At 51.0% G+C, this 16,018-nt stretch overlaps 2 protein-coding genes across 2 annotated transcripts; both read left to right on the forward strand.

Moving 5' to 3' along the window:
• Positions 1-216: 216 nt before the first annotated feature.
• On the forward strand, positions 217-10,125 carry ALTATR162_LOCUS4294 (uncharacterized protein; the record flags this gene model as incomplete). The annotated part of the gene is made up of 15 exons (XM_043311904.1): positions 217-231; positions 287-373; positions 436-496; positions 545-607; positions 671-1,091; positions 2,301-4,010; positions 4,075-4,208; positions 4,265-4,294; positions 5,791-6,436; positions 6,482-7,014; positions 8,290-8,510; positions 8,559-8,714; positions 8,766-9,108; positions 9,165-9,717; positions 9,768-10,125. 15 exons carry the CDS (start codon positions 217-219, stop codon positions 10,123-10,125), a joined length of 5,331 nt encoding a protein of 1,776 aa, XP_043167839.1.
• A 3,406-nt stretch (positions 10,126-13,531) lies between these two features.
• Positions 13,532-15,122, forward strand: ALTATR162_LOCUS4295 (uncharacterized protein; the record flags this gene model as incomplete). The annotated part of the gene is made up of 2 exons (XM_043311905.1): positions 13,532-13,654; positions 13,710-15,122. 2 exons carry the CDS (start codon positions 13,532-13,534, stop codon positions 15,120-15,122), a joined length of 1,536 nt encoding a protein of 511 aa, XP_043167840.1.
• Between the last annotated feature and the right edge of the window lie 896 nt (positions 15,123-16,018).

The following is a 16,018-nucleotide window of genomic DNA, read 5'->3' on the forward strand; positions in this document are numbered from 1 at the left end:
CAGTGATGGGTGCCGTCGAGATGTTCAGCCCGTACGATCTACGGCCCACAATCTTGACCACTGAGTTCACTCTCGCGACTCTATCGACAGTGGTGATTGCCACCCGGTCCGTCTCCTTTACTCCACATTTCGCCTGTTAATGCTTCGTATTTATTTGGCATCAGCTTCTATACTCGCAGATGTATTGTAGGAAAACTCGGTTGGAGCGACTTCATCATGGCGGTTGCATTGGTGAGTAAGGAATCCGCTCAGGGACACATGCCTGCAGAAGACTAATGCACTGAAGCTATTCACCTGGGGTCTTTGCGCTTGTAACCATTACCAGTTGTTCTTCGGTTCTGGTGCCCAGAGTGTGCCAGAGATTACGCCAAAGGTGGGAATAAGTGCCTTTCCCACTACGACATAAGGTAGCGACATGCTAATGAAACTCTGAAGCCCACTCAAGAAGAGGATGCTGCATACTGGAAGTATTGGATGTTTGGCTCTGTAGTATCTTGTGAGCAACTGTTTCGACCTGCAGTAGACCACACTGACCATCGGAAAGGGTACGCATATCACATTGGCTACTTGTTCATAATGGGCCTCATAAAGCTCTCGATACTCTTTTGTAAGTAACATTGCAAGAACATGTCATTAAGAGTATGTGCTGACACAGTCATTCCACCCTTAGTTTACCTTGGTTTTGCCACCCAACGAACCTTTCGAAGACTTGTTAAAACATTGATCGTTATTATCGCTGTTATCAGCATCTACTGCATCTTCATAATCGCCTTTCAATGCCCCGAGACACCCTCCTACGCCTTCTCCACTGCGATACTTACAGACAGAGGCGCCGGCCACTGTTTTGACCTGCGGATTGTCTTCTACTGGCAAGCAGGCTGGAGTATGGGATCTGATATCGTTATATTGCTTCTTCCTATGCCGGTTCTATATTCGCTGCGCATGGGAAGAGCCAAGCGGTTATCCGTTGTTGCAGTCTTTGCGGTGAGTCTACTCATTCCGATAGCGTCTGGAGTTCGACTTTGGGGCCTGAGTCTCTGGGCAAACAGCGGTTTACATGCTCGGTACTACGGTGGATACATCATCTTCTGGTAAGTGAAGCTTGTCGAACACGTAGATGTGAGACCGATACTGACGCTGTATTTATCCACATAGGTCCCAGGTTGAGATCAACACAGCAATCATTTGCGCATCTGCTCCATCCATCCAACCACTTTTCAAACGCCTTTTCAGCAGAATATCTTGTTACAAGCCATCTCGCAGCCCATCTTACTACTACGGAGGACGTACTTCGCTGCACGGACTTCCCGCTGGGGAGATTGAAAGAAACTTGCGAAGAGACAGCATCAGTATCTTGGAGTCACCGACTCGGATCTACTGCCCACCCAGAGACCATGCAAACAACGAACTCCAGGATCGAGTGACTATTACCCATATTGCGGAAGAGGAGGAAATCAGGGCACGGATCCGCGCGCTTTCAAGTCCAACAGCCACGTACTTGCGACCGGCGTCACCGTCACCCGTATACTCACTCCCTTTGCAATCAAACAGCCTGCTACAACGTGGTTGATACTTCGCACCATACTATGCGCTTTCGCCATAGGAGTGCCTCTCCCCTCAAGTATATGCGAGATCTAGTATGGCCAATGCAGGGCTCTGTGCGCTTATTAAAAAAAAAGCACCAAGAACATTAGAGTGCATGCATCCGACTCAGCCACCAGTGTGACACAAGAGCTGACCTGAGTTTTTGTTACATGGGTCCCTACTTATCCGTCAGCCACCAGTACCGCGCATTCCTAGAGGAACCTGGTTCTCGGCTGAGGTAAGCCGCCTCCGAGAACGCAGTATCGTGTAATCTTCGAACATGTGATTGGTCTGGACGGTCCGGCCAATGTATCATTGTTCGAAACTGTCACAAGCTGAGGCATATAGAATGGAAGGACTGCGAGAGAGTGGCGGCGAGCTGAGTAGTGGAGTAAGATGGGTTTACAGGCCTTGCATGTCTTGCCGGTTTGGTGCAAGGAAGGCGATCAGTCGTTCGGTGAGCTGATTCATGTTCGGCCCTACTCCATGTATGAGGTGCTGACCGGCTCGAACACCTGGTTGTGATTGGGATGTGTTGCTCTGGGGCTGAGCAGTGATCTCAGCATCGCCGTCCCGGACGCGACGCAAGTTGTGCAGCTGTTGTAGGCATCTATTATGTCTTGGCCTGAGCCCTTCCCATATATCTCGTCTCTTTTTCTCTCTTGTTTCGTGCATCTCCAAGCGACACCGAGCTACCAGGGACTTGACTCCACCAGTGTTCCAGTCATGGGTCTCTCCAAAGAAACTGAGCACAAAGCTTACACTTACACGCCAGGTCTTCCCCAACGCGCCCTCATAGCCATCTTCCATAGCGTGAATAACACAATACCATGGCACAAGCTGCCCACTTGGATCGGCGTACTCAATGTTGCCGCCTTCCGCTACGAGCTACGCCAAAAGAACTTACACGATGTCTACCCATCTCCCGACGACCAAGGTACCCTAGGATGCCCGCATCTATCTGATGAGCAGTACTTGCACACCCGCCACTCCGACGGTCTGTTCAACGATCTCTCAGCACCAAAGATGGGATGCACAGGAATGCGATTCGGCCGCAACGTACCTCGCGAACACACCGCAAAGCCAAGCGAGGAGGAGCTCATGACCCCAAACCCTCGACTCATCAGTGAGCAGCTATTGAAAAGAGATACGTTCAAACCTGCGACGACTCTGAACCTACTGGCCGCGGCGTGGATCCAATTCCAGGTCCACGACTGGTTCCAGCACGAGAATTCCGCTTCAGGAAAATGTATTGTTCCGCTTCCTGAAGGCGACAAGTGGAACTCTCCAGACGGCAAGATGAGGGTCGAAAAAACACAGCCTGACATCGCATTAGATGGAACTGACAAAACAGCTCCAGCCTATAAAAACATCAACACTCACTGGTGGGACGGCAGTCAAATCTACGGCAGCTCCGAAATCCGCACAGCCGAACTGCGTGGTCAATCCAAAAACGGAAAACTCACTGTCGATGCCCAACAACTAGCCACCTTCCTTCCTCGCGATGAGAACGGGATTCCCCAAACCGGCTTCATGACAAACTGGTGGCTAGGCCTAGAAATGCTGCACACGCTCTTCGTCCTCGAACACAACGCCATCTGCGACGCCCTCGTAGCTGCCTACCCAGACTGGAGCAGCGAGAAACTCTTCGACACAGCCCGCCTAGTCAACTGCGCATTAATGGCCAAGATACACACAGTAGAATGGACGCCAGCCATCCTCGCGCATCCTGTTCTCGAGATAAGCATGAGCGCAAACTGGTGGGGTATCCTAGGCGAGCGGTTATACAAACTACTCGGCCGCGTATCCGCCACTTCAGAAGCCATCTCTGGAATCCCAGGGTCGGGCGTAGAGCACCAAGCCGCGCCTTATGCACTTACTGAGGAGTTTGTAAGTGTGTATCGTATGCACGCACTCATTCCTGATAGCATCGCCTTCTTCTCTGCACAGAGTGGTGAACATAAGACGACACATCCCATCCGCGACATTGCCTTCGAAAAAGCGAGGGCTCCTCTGGAAATAGACGACATGGATTTCGCAGACGTGTTTTACAGCTTCGGAGTCAATTACCCAGGTGCTATTACGCTGAACAATACACCGGATTTCTTGCGTGATTTACATACACCGGATGGTCGGCATATCGATCTCGGCACTATCGATGTGCTCCGAGATAGGGAGAGAGGTGTACCGCGTTACAATGCTTTTCGTCGGCTTTTCCACCTACGGCCCGCTTCCTCGTTCCTCGAGCTCACGGGCGGGAACGGGGCTGTTGCAAAGAAACTGGCAGCCATCTACGAGGACGATGTTGAAAAGGTGGACTTACTGGTTGGTTGTCTTGCGGAGCCACTACCGGCAGGCTTTGGGTTTAGCGATACGGCGTTTCGGGTGTTTATCTTGATGGCTAGTAGGAGGTTGAAAAGTGATCGGTTAGTGACCTCCGCGTATGAACTGCATATGAGATGTATATTGACTTTGTACACCAAAATCTAGGTTCATCGCCGGGGATTGGAATGAAGAGACCTATAGTAAGGTGGGGATGCGATGGGTGCAGAATGGGGGCATGAAGGATGTGTTGGGTAGACATTTTCCGGGGTTGGAAGGGGTGTTGGCGAAGAGTGGAAATCGTAAGTTTTGACCATATCTTAGGGAAATGTGGAGATGATGCTAACATGAGAAATAGCCTTTGCGCCTTGGACAATGCTGGACGCAAGTAAGAAGTATCAAGGGCAGGAGACGAACGCATAGTATGGTGGTGATGGGTTGGAACGTTATCTGTGCCCCTAGTTCGGCTAGTGTTGCCTCTTGTGTGCGCTGGTCGCTGAAGCAGTACCTTTAGTGGGCGTGCTGTGGATTTCAATAACTTCTAGTATCGAGTTCTTCACGACGCTATGTATCCCCGAGGAACGCCGTGCCTATCTCTCCACTTGTTCGTTACTTTCGTGTGTCAGGTATAATTCCAAATCGTGGCGCCGGTTCTAGGTCCGGTCATAGCGTAGTGTACAGTCGGCGTCGCGTCGCGCTCGCGACGATGACGGTTCCTCTCTTATTTTCACGGATAACCTCGGGAAAAAGTGTTTTGGCAGGATAGTAGGGGTCGCTCAGAATATCCTAAACATGAACTATAGGTATGACACCTGAACATGGGAGTATATTGGTGCTCAACACGGGTTGGTGTTCTTTACCTGGCCAACTCAACGCCGATGACGTATTATCGCCGACCCGCAGCGAAAGATCCACGACTTTCAGTGTTTCGGCGTGCTCCTTTCCTTTGCAGGGCTTTGCGACTCGGCGCCCAAATAAACAATGTCAACCGTCGTCGCATCTAGCCGCTTTGTCGTCTTCAATGATGCGGCTCTCGCGTTGGCTAATGCCGGATGGGGAAATACTCGCGGCGGATATCGTTCCTGACCCTGCATATACATTTCATGAGAATGGTCTAGCGTCAAACCACCTTCGATCTGACATTTATCCCACCACAGAATTCCTTCGTAACTTCCTCAATGTCACGATAATACTAACGGGAACATACATTAATGTGGATTGCAGCTGACCGTCGCGGTCTGGGTGCTTCCCTTGCGGGATGCGTGCCTTTGGCTTTCCTGCTGCCATGTGCCGTTGCGGATGGGTGGCGGATGTGGCCTCTGCTCGCGATCTGGATCGGTGGATATGCCGTTAGACAGCGTCACGGAGATCGCCAACTCACAACGGATTGCGCTGTGCTTGGGGTTTTATATACTTGGCTGGCAGGAGAGAAGTTGGTTGCGACTGCATTGAAGAGTTGGAACGAATGGAGGGGCTGGCTCGTCACATATGCGGTCTCCAGTGTCGCATTACCGCTTGCTTTATTCGCATTCTTCTTGTGGCGCACCTTTGCAAGCAGCAAGAACACAGCTGCGACAAGCCCTGATATCAGCCGGTGGAGGTCTGAAGTGGAAACACCAAAGCCGAAAATCTTCCCATGCCAGACAACGCATGCACGTATCTTTCCGAAGCGTCATGCCTTTGCATACTCATACCTACAGTGTGGATTCCCCATTGTTTCGAGCGGAATCAAACACAGCGGGATAGAATTCCCAAGTGGAGACGATCAAACGTTGGGTAGCTGGTGGTTACGTGTAAGAGCAGAGGATTATCTGGAGCGAGGTAGTGGAGCTTTTGGTTTTTACTGGAAGTTGAGGACATATTTGAGGGCTCAACATGTCGAAGATTCCGAATGGGAGTACGCCTACTTGGTGACGGCACCGCGCTTCTTCGGCTACGCATTCAACCCGGTTTCGTTCTGGTACATCTACGATCATGAACATCAGCTTAAGAAGATGATACTCGAAGTCAACAACACTTTCGGGGAAAGGCGCATGTACCTGCTTGACGGATCGAGTCCTCCTAGCCCGCCTTGCACATCTGATTCTGAGCATACTTCCGGACCAGAAGGACAGGAATCGCAAGTACCTAACGGATCAAAGTCAAAGTTTACGGACGTATGGATGAAAGATTTCCATGTTTCGCCGTTCAACTCCAGGAAGGGTTCGTATGCACTGAAGGCACAAAACCCTTTTCCGTCTGTGGATTGCGAGAACCCTGCGATCGATAATACGATCACGCTCAAGTCTTCAAAGGATCACGGGAAACTTGTAGCGCGCCTTTACTCCACCGGAAAGGCCGTTGATCCTGACCACTTGGGCTTTTTCGGAACCGCGCGATTCATTTTGAGCTGGTGGTGGGTTGGCTTAGTTACATTTCCGCGCATCATTAGAGAAGCGTTCAGGATTTTTTTCAAGAGAAAGTTGCACGTATGGTTCCGACCAGAGGTACTGACGTCGAGCGTTGGCCGGCTACCCACATCCGCTGAGATGTAAGTACAAGCACATCCCTGAGTGAACACGGTTGACAGTCTAAGCACACTTTATGAAGTGTTCAGGAACTACTTACGTAAACTTGTCGAGGAAGCCGAAGTAGACTTTAACATCACGTTCAAAGCTTCGATCCCCAACGTTCCCACCAATATGGTTTGCCCGACACACGTACCCGGTCGAAATCGGCCCAAGAAGAACATGGAAATCCGTGTGCTTACACCAGCATTTTACTCGCGGCTTATCCATTACACGTACACCTCCGAGGCCATCGATCGTGAATGCGTCTTCACCGACGAACGGAACAGGACTCTATGGATGTGTCGTCCGCAGCTACTACCTCTTTTGCTTTCAGAGCGCTCATCGATACGCCTCGAAGACAAGGAAACGCCACCAGTGAGAAGGGGCCATCTTGACGAGCTCAGGTGGTGGTTACTGAAGAAGTTGAGGTGTCCACCAGCCGATCCAGCATACTCAGTGTCGCCGCAAAGCTCCGCAGTTAATGTAGATGACATTCGCGCTAGACCATACTCCGAGTTGGATAGATACGTCAGGGACTTCTTCGGGCAACAATATGCTTGTGAGTATCGAAGAACCGTTACGAAGCTATTTCTGGCACAACGTTTCTGTTTCGGAATTCCGGAGATTGTTGGCCTGGTAGATTTGGTGATAAGGGTTTCGTTGTGCTATGTCGCTGCACGACAGCTGATGAGCTGGAGCGGGTCGACGGCGGGATTGTTGTCAACCGAATGCCTAGAGAACCTGGTGATAGGAAGGGATTGGTCTGCATGCTCTGATGCACTTTTGACAGACCAGTGGAATTGGTCGTTATTGGTAAAGAGCGCCCTATCAGTATACTCCTGCCATGCGTATGAGTCGTTGAAGGGTTATAGATAGGCATGTAGATCCTCATCTTTACTCAATCATTATTGTTTTCGTTAGGGTACTGATATATTTCTCGTAATGACGGTAATGATCATTGGTGTGCAACACCGCCACGACCATTTGCCGGGATCGTCGCTGCTGACGAGCGAGGCTTATCCGAATTATCTCAGACGCAACACTGACAACTCTCACGTGTTTCCGAACGAAAGCCCTCTGCCAGCGAACACGCCAGCCCGTGACAGCTGCAGATCAATAGCGGCTCAGGCCTTTTCCGGATAGGATCAACCGAGGTAAAACCCGCGCGACGCTAGCGACACGCGACCCCAGGTTTTAGCATGCGCCTTCACATGCACAAAGAACCAATGCAGAGTACAAACATCGGCATGTGAAGCTGCAAGCGGTCGCGTGTCACGATGGAACAAGTCTCTAGCTCATCGAGATGGAGTTGTGAGATGGGATGATAACGGGAATGCAGCTGTGACTGAAACGAGAAGCCATCCTCACCAAGCAATTGGCCAACGTCATCCCCGTCACGGTTCCGCTGGTCCCCATCCCCACCCGATCTACACCAGTCATGCTTTCAAAACGTCAATTCCCCTTGGGCCGAGGGCAACTCAAACAATGCTCCAGCATGACTGGCACGCTAGATCTTCTTGCCAGCTTCCTCGGATGCTACAGTCGGGCCAATGGTGCGCTCAGCCGATCGTCCCCGAGCTCTTGGGCTAAGAGGCAGAGCTGGGGTTGTGCTAACCTTGATGGTATGAGATGCTGATGATACAATTATAAGGAGCTTGGCTCCCCAAGTTTCTGGCACGGTAGACCGAGGCTAGAATTTGTTGTGTCATTGCTCGTCATCTTTCAAAGGATAGACTTCCCTCTTGTTTCCTTCCTCTCTTCATACCTCACAGACGGATCAAAAGAATATAATCTTCTTATTGCCAAAACTAGCCTCACACGCCATCTATTATAGCTCAGAGCCTAAACGCGATGTCGAACATTGACGCCGAGGATGCGCAGTTCCAGAAGGAAGTACAGGAAGTCAAGCAATGGTGGTCGGATTCAAGATGGAGGTATACTAGGCGACCATTCACAGCAGAGGATATTGTTACGAAGAGAGGCAATCTCAAGATCACCTACCCGAGCAATCACCAGTCGAAGAAGCTTTGGGAAATTGTTGAAGGCCGCTTCAAGGTATGATGATTCTTCCAAACGCCAAACGTGCGACCTAACGATGTTTAGAACAACGATGTCAGCTTCACATATGGATGTCTCGATCCTGTCATGGTCACGCAGATGGCGAAGTATCTGGACACCGTCTACGTTTCCGGATGGCAAGCATCGTCAACGGCCTCATCAACCGACGAACCGGGTCCAGATCTAGCAGATTATCCCTACGTAAGTCAGGTTCTCAGATATGGATATGAGAAGGAAAGCTGACAGGTTTAGACAACCGTACCCAACAAAGTTGGCCATCTTTTCATGGCGCAGCTGTTTCACGACCGAAAGCAACGCGAAGAACGCCTGACTACCGCCAAAGCTGATCGTGCGAAAGTGGCAAGCGTTGACTACCTACGACCAATTATTGCAGACGCAGACACGGGACACGGAGGACTTACAGCTATCATGAAGCTCACCAAGCTTTTCATAGAGAAGGGTGCGGCTGGTATACATATTGAGGATCAAGCACCAGGAACGAAGAAGTGCGGACACATGGCTGGCAAGGTCCTGGTACCTATCAGCGAGCACATCAACCGTTTGGTCGCTATCAGGGCACAGGCAGACATCATGGGTAAGACGAATCATATCGATATTTCATTCCGATATCAGCTCACATCAGAACAATAGGAACCGACCTACTTGCCGTCGCCAGAACCGACTCAGAAGCCGCTACTCTGATCACCTCTACCATCGACCCACGCGATCATCACTATATCCTAGGCTGCACGAACCCCGCCCTTCAACCTCTGGGCGAGCTCATGTATGCCGCAGAACAAGCTGGTAAGAACGGCGCCGAGCTTCAGGCAATTGAAGATGCCTGGACCAAGGAAGCCAATCTGAAGCTATACCACGAGGCAGTGATTGACACGATAAACGCTGGTGTGCACGTGGACAAGCAAAGTATGATCAATGAATTCATGGAGAAGAGCAAGGGCAAGAGTAATTCAGAGGCACGCGCCATCGCTGCGGGCCTGACTGGCGTTGATGTGTACTTCAACTGGGAGGCTGCGAGGACCCGAGAGGGCTACTACAGGTACCAAGGTGGCTGTGAAACCGCTATCAACCGTGCTATTGCATACGCGCCTTACTGCGACATGATCTGGATGGAGTCGAAGTTGCCCGACTTTGCGCAAGCGAAAGAGTTCGCTGACGGCGTTCACGCCGTGTGGCCCGAGCAGAAGTACGTCTTGTTCATTCAATCTTTCTCATACATGCTAATCATCGTGACAGACTGGCGTACAACCTCTCGCCCTCCTTCAACTGGAAAGCCGCCATGCCACGTGATGAGCAAGAAACCTACATCCAGCGCCTGGCTAAGCTTGGGTACTGCTGGCAGTTCATCACACTCGCTGGTCTGCACCAGAGCGCTCTTATGGCCGACACATTCTCAAAGGCGTATGCCAAGCAGGGTATGCGGGCGTACGGAGAGATCATCCAGGAGCCGGAAGCGGAGAACAAGGTCGATGTGCTCACGCATCAGAAGTGGAGTGGAGCTAACTATGTGGACAACCTTTTGAAGATGGTATCGGGAGGTGTGAGTTCGACGGCGGCTATGGGCAAGGGTGTTACGGAGGACCAGTTTAAGTGAACAGATATCGCAGGCCGTTAATGAGAAAAGTTTCACGTGTTCATAGTCCAAGTAACACATTTATTACAACCACCAAGTGTTCGTTTGCTCTCGACTTGTGAGTGAAAATCTTACGAGATCAGCTACTGGTTTCCGAACATATATCGTGTAACCGTCCTGTCACTAGTGTACACCTCTTGGTACAAATACCGCAATGCCATTCTGCTATCTTGACCCACAAACTGACGGACTCCCTCATATCTGAGCATCAAGAAATTAGCAGAAGCTCTTTGAGAGAACGCACCTTCCCCTCCTCGAAAAGAGCACAGCGACTTCCTCCAGTACTCTAAGGACTGGAAGGAGAAAACTTACCCCTCCAAGAGTTCAGACCACTTTGCAGACGCCAGCGCTTTCGATGCCTTTGTGGATAAGAAACCCATTTTTACACGCACATTGCTCGAGCAAGCGGCCGAGCAGGTCGAGCGGTTTCGTAACTGTGGGAACGACTAGAAGAAACAAACCATTCGCTTGCCACATCTATTGGACAGCGAATGGAAGGAGCGTCATCTCCCGACATATGTGCCAAGCGCAATTTGTCTCCATTACAATCCGCCATTCAATTTTGCCAAGACGGAAGGCAAATGCATACCGTATGATATCATTCCTGAGCAGCGATACAAAGTTATTGAAAACAAGCTTTAACGATAGTATGCTATTGAAGCCTGATATTCATCAGTTTCAGCAGATGGTCGCAGAGTATTCTACTCATGAAGGATATAAAGAAATGTTCCAGAAAGTCCTTACGCCCGATATACTGAGAAGTCGTTTCTGGGCCAGTGTACGACAGCAGCTCAACGCTATAACGGTGAGGGTTGACACCATTGTTTGCTTAGGGTTTGGTAGTATCACACGGGGAGATTGGAATCGTACAACTAAGCAGCACGAGTTCGCATGCGCTGTCTCGAGTTATCCATCTCAGCAATATGCCACCACTTCCCCCACAGGTGCCACGTCCTCTCCTATCCCGATCGTAGCCTGGGATCCTTCATAATTCTTCCAAGATGCAGTGATCCTGTCCTAATTCAAATCCTCCATTAGCAGAGCCATATCAATACCTCGCTATCACATCCTCCACCCTCGTGATAAGGCTCTACACACCGAACGAGCTACCAATCTACAAGATTACAGCCGACATCACTTTTACAATAGGACCTGCTGCTATCATCTGCGCCGATATTCTGAGCCATCCGTGGCATAAGGAGGGGAAGATCTACTGGTTTGAGGAATAGAGTCCGTCGGTTGGAAGAATGTTAGAGGATATGGATGCAATGTGGCTGGGCAGGGAAAGTGAAGGCGAAACAAGATTGACGTCTTTTGATGATCAGGCGGAACGTAGTAAGTGTTACAAGGCCGTCGGTGAACAAATTGAGGCAATATAATGAAGATCACTGTAGTCTTCTTACTGAGCCTTCTAAGCTTGCTTTCGCACGAGCTTTACTCACGTACGTCCTCGCGAATACCAACACTGTCCTCGATTTGGAACTGACCCAAGCCGTTACTGGTCCAGAGGATGATCTGATTCGTCAAGCTGCGCGCTTGAAACTGTTACAGTCAACTACTGCGAGCAGCCGTGGCGCTGTTTCGATCGAATCGCAATTATTGCAGCCTACGCAAAGTATACCTGCTGTTCAATCGTCACGGCCCCTTTGTATGTATGACAACATCGCTCGGAAATGGATCGAGTAGCTGGATATCGAGCGTACACTCACGCCTCGGGAGTTGAGCCAAACTCGGGAGCGGATCAAGACTCTGAGCGTCATGCTATACAGCGCGCCTGAGTCGTTCCGCATAGCGAAATGCATCAGCTATCTCAACGGTCTCAGCAACCCCTACCATGCAGGCCTGGTTCTCCGCGTACCACAGAATCTTGGCATGGCTGTACCTATCACCCGAATGTTATCAATGGCTTCTCCAAGACGCTCGATCTGTACACCCTAGGAGTGGTCCTGCTAGAGATTGCAATCTGGCGGCCTTTAACATCGAATATACCTAAAGATACGACATCGCTGGGGTCTATTCATAAGATCTCCGCTGAAACGGCGGGGCAGAGTCTGGACGCTGTGATTGGAAGCGTATACGCTGGCGTGGTGAGGACGTGCCTGCAGTATAAGCTTCCAGATCCTAATTTGGGGGCCGAGTTCGCATGCGCTGTGAATACTGGAATTGTACTACCACTCGAGCGTTGCTTTGCTTGATGGCTCCAGGACGCCCATAGAATCGCCTTCACACCGCAACGCGCCGGGGCAGTACTTACACAGTAGAAGCTGCTCTATCGCAGCCAACAGATTGTTTACGTAGTGCTAGGAGAATACTTGTATAGTTTTGACTAGCTATGAAAGTGTCAACAGGCTGTCAAACATTGGTATGGTGAATACCCACTGACCTATAGCCACTTTGCGCCGAATGGCGAAGAAGACCAAGAAAGCAAGAGCGATTGGTGCCGCCAAGAGGACAACATGGTGCTCTGAGATATATATGTCGAGCACTCCCCATTGAATGATATCTTCTTCATGCACACCGATTGTCTTCGGCGAGTCTTCTTGCTTTCTTTCTTTTTTCCTTGGAAATTCTTCGTGGTGTAGAGCCATGAGATGCTCTTATGTCATCAGTAATCAGCTGCTCCGTGCGCCACCAGGCACAAGCTAAAGGCCCCGTTCTCCAGGGACCTCGGCGGCCGCATGCCGTGCTTTGGACTCTCTACTTCGATATGTGTTTACACCGGACGACCTGCCCGAATCGCAAAGTGCGAAACTCCTGAAGGAAGAGGCGACAAAACGGAGCCGATGAGTGTCTTTCGATGTTCCGCGATACACAGTCGCTTCCCGAAGGCCACCAGCGGCGTTTCTGCGCCTCCGATGGCCACCTTCCTAAAGAGCATCCATCCGGCCTTCTTGGCGAGAGGGAGCCTGCCTCCGCCGACATCTATCCACATGAGCAAACTCTCCAATCGAGCCCCAGTAATCTCGGAATCCAGCGCCACTATCAGGTACGCCCAGACGCTGCCCAGAGTGTCTACCAGATTGAAGCAGGCATTGGCGCGGCTTGTCTTTACCAGCTGCTGAATCAAGCATGAACAGTGGAGACACCGCTGGCGAATGATAAGAGATGGCTGATATTGGGATGCTTGGCGGACGGGGGAACGATGGCGAGTGCACGCGATTGCTGCACACTTGCACGCGATTGCTGCAGACTCTCAAGATTGGGTTAGGGAACAGGTCTACAGAATTTGTACGTGGTTACACACGCACGACCGGGCGATCGGTGCAGCAGACATGTATAAAGTTTGCACCCCGCACACCAGATGAAAGATACAGCCGCAGCTTGCTTCTACCATCTCAACCACCTGAGATAGAACAGCTTTGTCAATATGAGGGTCACTCTCGGTCTCGCTGCTCTCGCCGTTGGCGCTTCGGCCATCCCTACAGAACTCAGGGAACGCCAGGATGGTCACAACTCCAAGCCATGCCCCAAGAAGCCGTTGGTTACGAAGGTAAGCGTCCTTGATTCTCCACGATCGCTTTGAAAACATACTGATGATCTTATAGGCTGCTCTGGAGAAGGACATCACCATCAAGAAATTGATGAGGGGTGCTCAGCAGCTCGAGGACTTTGCCTACAGCTACCCAGACCGTAACAGGATCATGGGAGGACGGGCTCACAACGACACCGTCAAATGGCTGAAGAAGGAGCTCGAATCTACTTCGTACTACGATGTCACACTTCAGCCCTTCTCCAACTACGTCATGTTGAACGGTACCCTCAACACATTTACCATCGACGGACGTACGATTAACTCGACCATTCTTGAGTACTCCGCCTCTACTCCAGGTCTCGTTACCGCACCCATCGTCCCGGTGAACAACCTCGGTTGCGAGGCATCCGACTTTCCTGCGGCCGTGTCTGGTGCCATTGCGCTTATCTCTCGCGGTTCTTGCGAATTTGGACTCAAGTCCGCTCTTGCTGGCAGTGCTGGCGCCGTAGGTGCTATCATCTACAACAATGCCCCAGGCACAATCAGCGCCACTCTTGGTCCTCCTCCCCGTCCGGAAGGTGACTACGTCGCGAGTGTGACCATGTCTCAAGCAGAGGGTCAGGCTATTGTTGCCCAGGTCGCTGGCGGCGCTACCGTCACCGGCACGTTGGATGTTTTGACCGACGTCCAAATCATCACTACCAACAACGTTCTGGCTACCAGCAAGTGTGGTGACAAGAACAACCAGCTCTGGCTCGGTGCTCACACTGACTCTGTTGGCGCTGGTCCCGGTATCAACGATGACGGCTCCGGAACCGTTGCTATCTTGAATGTCGCCAAGTCTCTTGCCAAGTACAATGTTAACAACGCTGTTAGCTTTGGCTTCTGGTCTGGTGAGGAGTCTGGTCTTCTCGGCTCTACCTTCTTCGTTGAAAGCCTGTCCCCCGAGGCAGCTCTTGATGTCCGCGCTTACCTCAACTTCGATATGATCGCGTCGCCCAACTACGTTCACCAGATCTACGATGGTGACGGCAGTGCTTACGGTCTGAGCGGCCCCGCTGGAAGTGACCAAATCGAGGACTTCTTCGCGGGCTACTTCAAAGACCTCAACATTCCTAGCAACGAAACTGAGTTCAACGGTCGTTCCGACTACGGTCCTTTCCTTGACGCCAACATTCCCGCAGGTGGTACCACCACCGGTGCTGACGAGGTCAAGACTGTCGAAGAGCAGGCAATCTGGGGTGGTGTTGCAGGAGAAATCCTTGACCAGAACTACCATCAGGCTGCTGACAACGTTACCAACCTCAACGAGGAGGCGTGGCTTCTGCACTCCCGCGGTATTGCTGCCGCTGTTGCTCATTACGCTACCTCTTGGGAGGGCTTCCCCGCTCGTGTACCCGTCAACGGTACCGCGAAGAGGAGTGTTCGCGAGCCCGTCGTCCAAAGGGGCGTCAAGGGCGGAAGGGTCACTCTTAAGCTTCTGTAAGCCTGGGATGATTGAGTCTTGTATATAGTGCATGATGATGATGATGATGATGATGATGATAACAAGATGAATAATAAATCTCCATCAGACACATTCTACTTCTCCCGATGATGTGTAATGTAGTCGTGTTAGCTTCACTAGCTTTCTAAGCGCTATCCTGGTGTCACGCTGAGCTTTTCCACGTCTCAGCCGCCAATACGGCGTATTCCATACGCGGATCCTGCACAGCCCCATATCAATCGGCTAAGCGGCTCGCGAAAGCTACTCACCGCGACACTGCCGCTGAGCGCACGCGTGTGGAAATGAGGCTTATTATGATCAGCTGAAGTGCAGATAATGGAGGGCCTAGTCAGCTATATGTACCAGAAGGGGACGCGTTCGCGTCGTGGTTGGGATCTCCGCAAACCTTGAATTCTGAACATCAACAGTTGATACCATACTTTGTATCGCATCTGCACCAAGTGTATCCAGCTTGCGACCGAATTCAAAGAAGAAAGATCTTTTCACTTTAATTCTGGGATTCCGACTTGCTCGACAGCCTGAGATCATCAGTTGTCCTGCGAGTTGTTTCGGGTGTCGACGTGACAAAAACAAAGGGTTGCCTGAACGAGGCTGTGCGAGCAGCAACGCTTTCAATCACCCGCGCCTTTAGGACACGTCAAATACATCAAGCACGCATACTTCTGGCCATCAATCCCTCCAACCTTTGCGATCCAGATATTGCAAGTAAGACCCGCAGCCCAAAACTTGAGAGAGAAGAGAAGGACAAAAATGGAAGCCACGGACCACAACATCACCTCCTACGAGCCATTTCCAACCATGGATTCATATTCCGCCCCCACAACCCCACAACACGACCACGACGCGCCTATACCCACGACCTCGGATATCGCAGT

The sequence above is a fragment of the Alternaria atra genome (assembly GCF_907166805.1).
Source record: "Alternaria atra isolate CS162 genome assembly, contig: 23, whole genome shotgun sequence".
Lineage (NCBI taxonomy): Eukaryota > Fungi > Ascomycota > Dothideomycetes > Pleosporales > Pleosporaceae > Alternaria > Alternaria atra.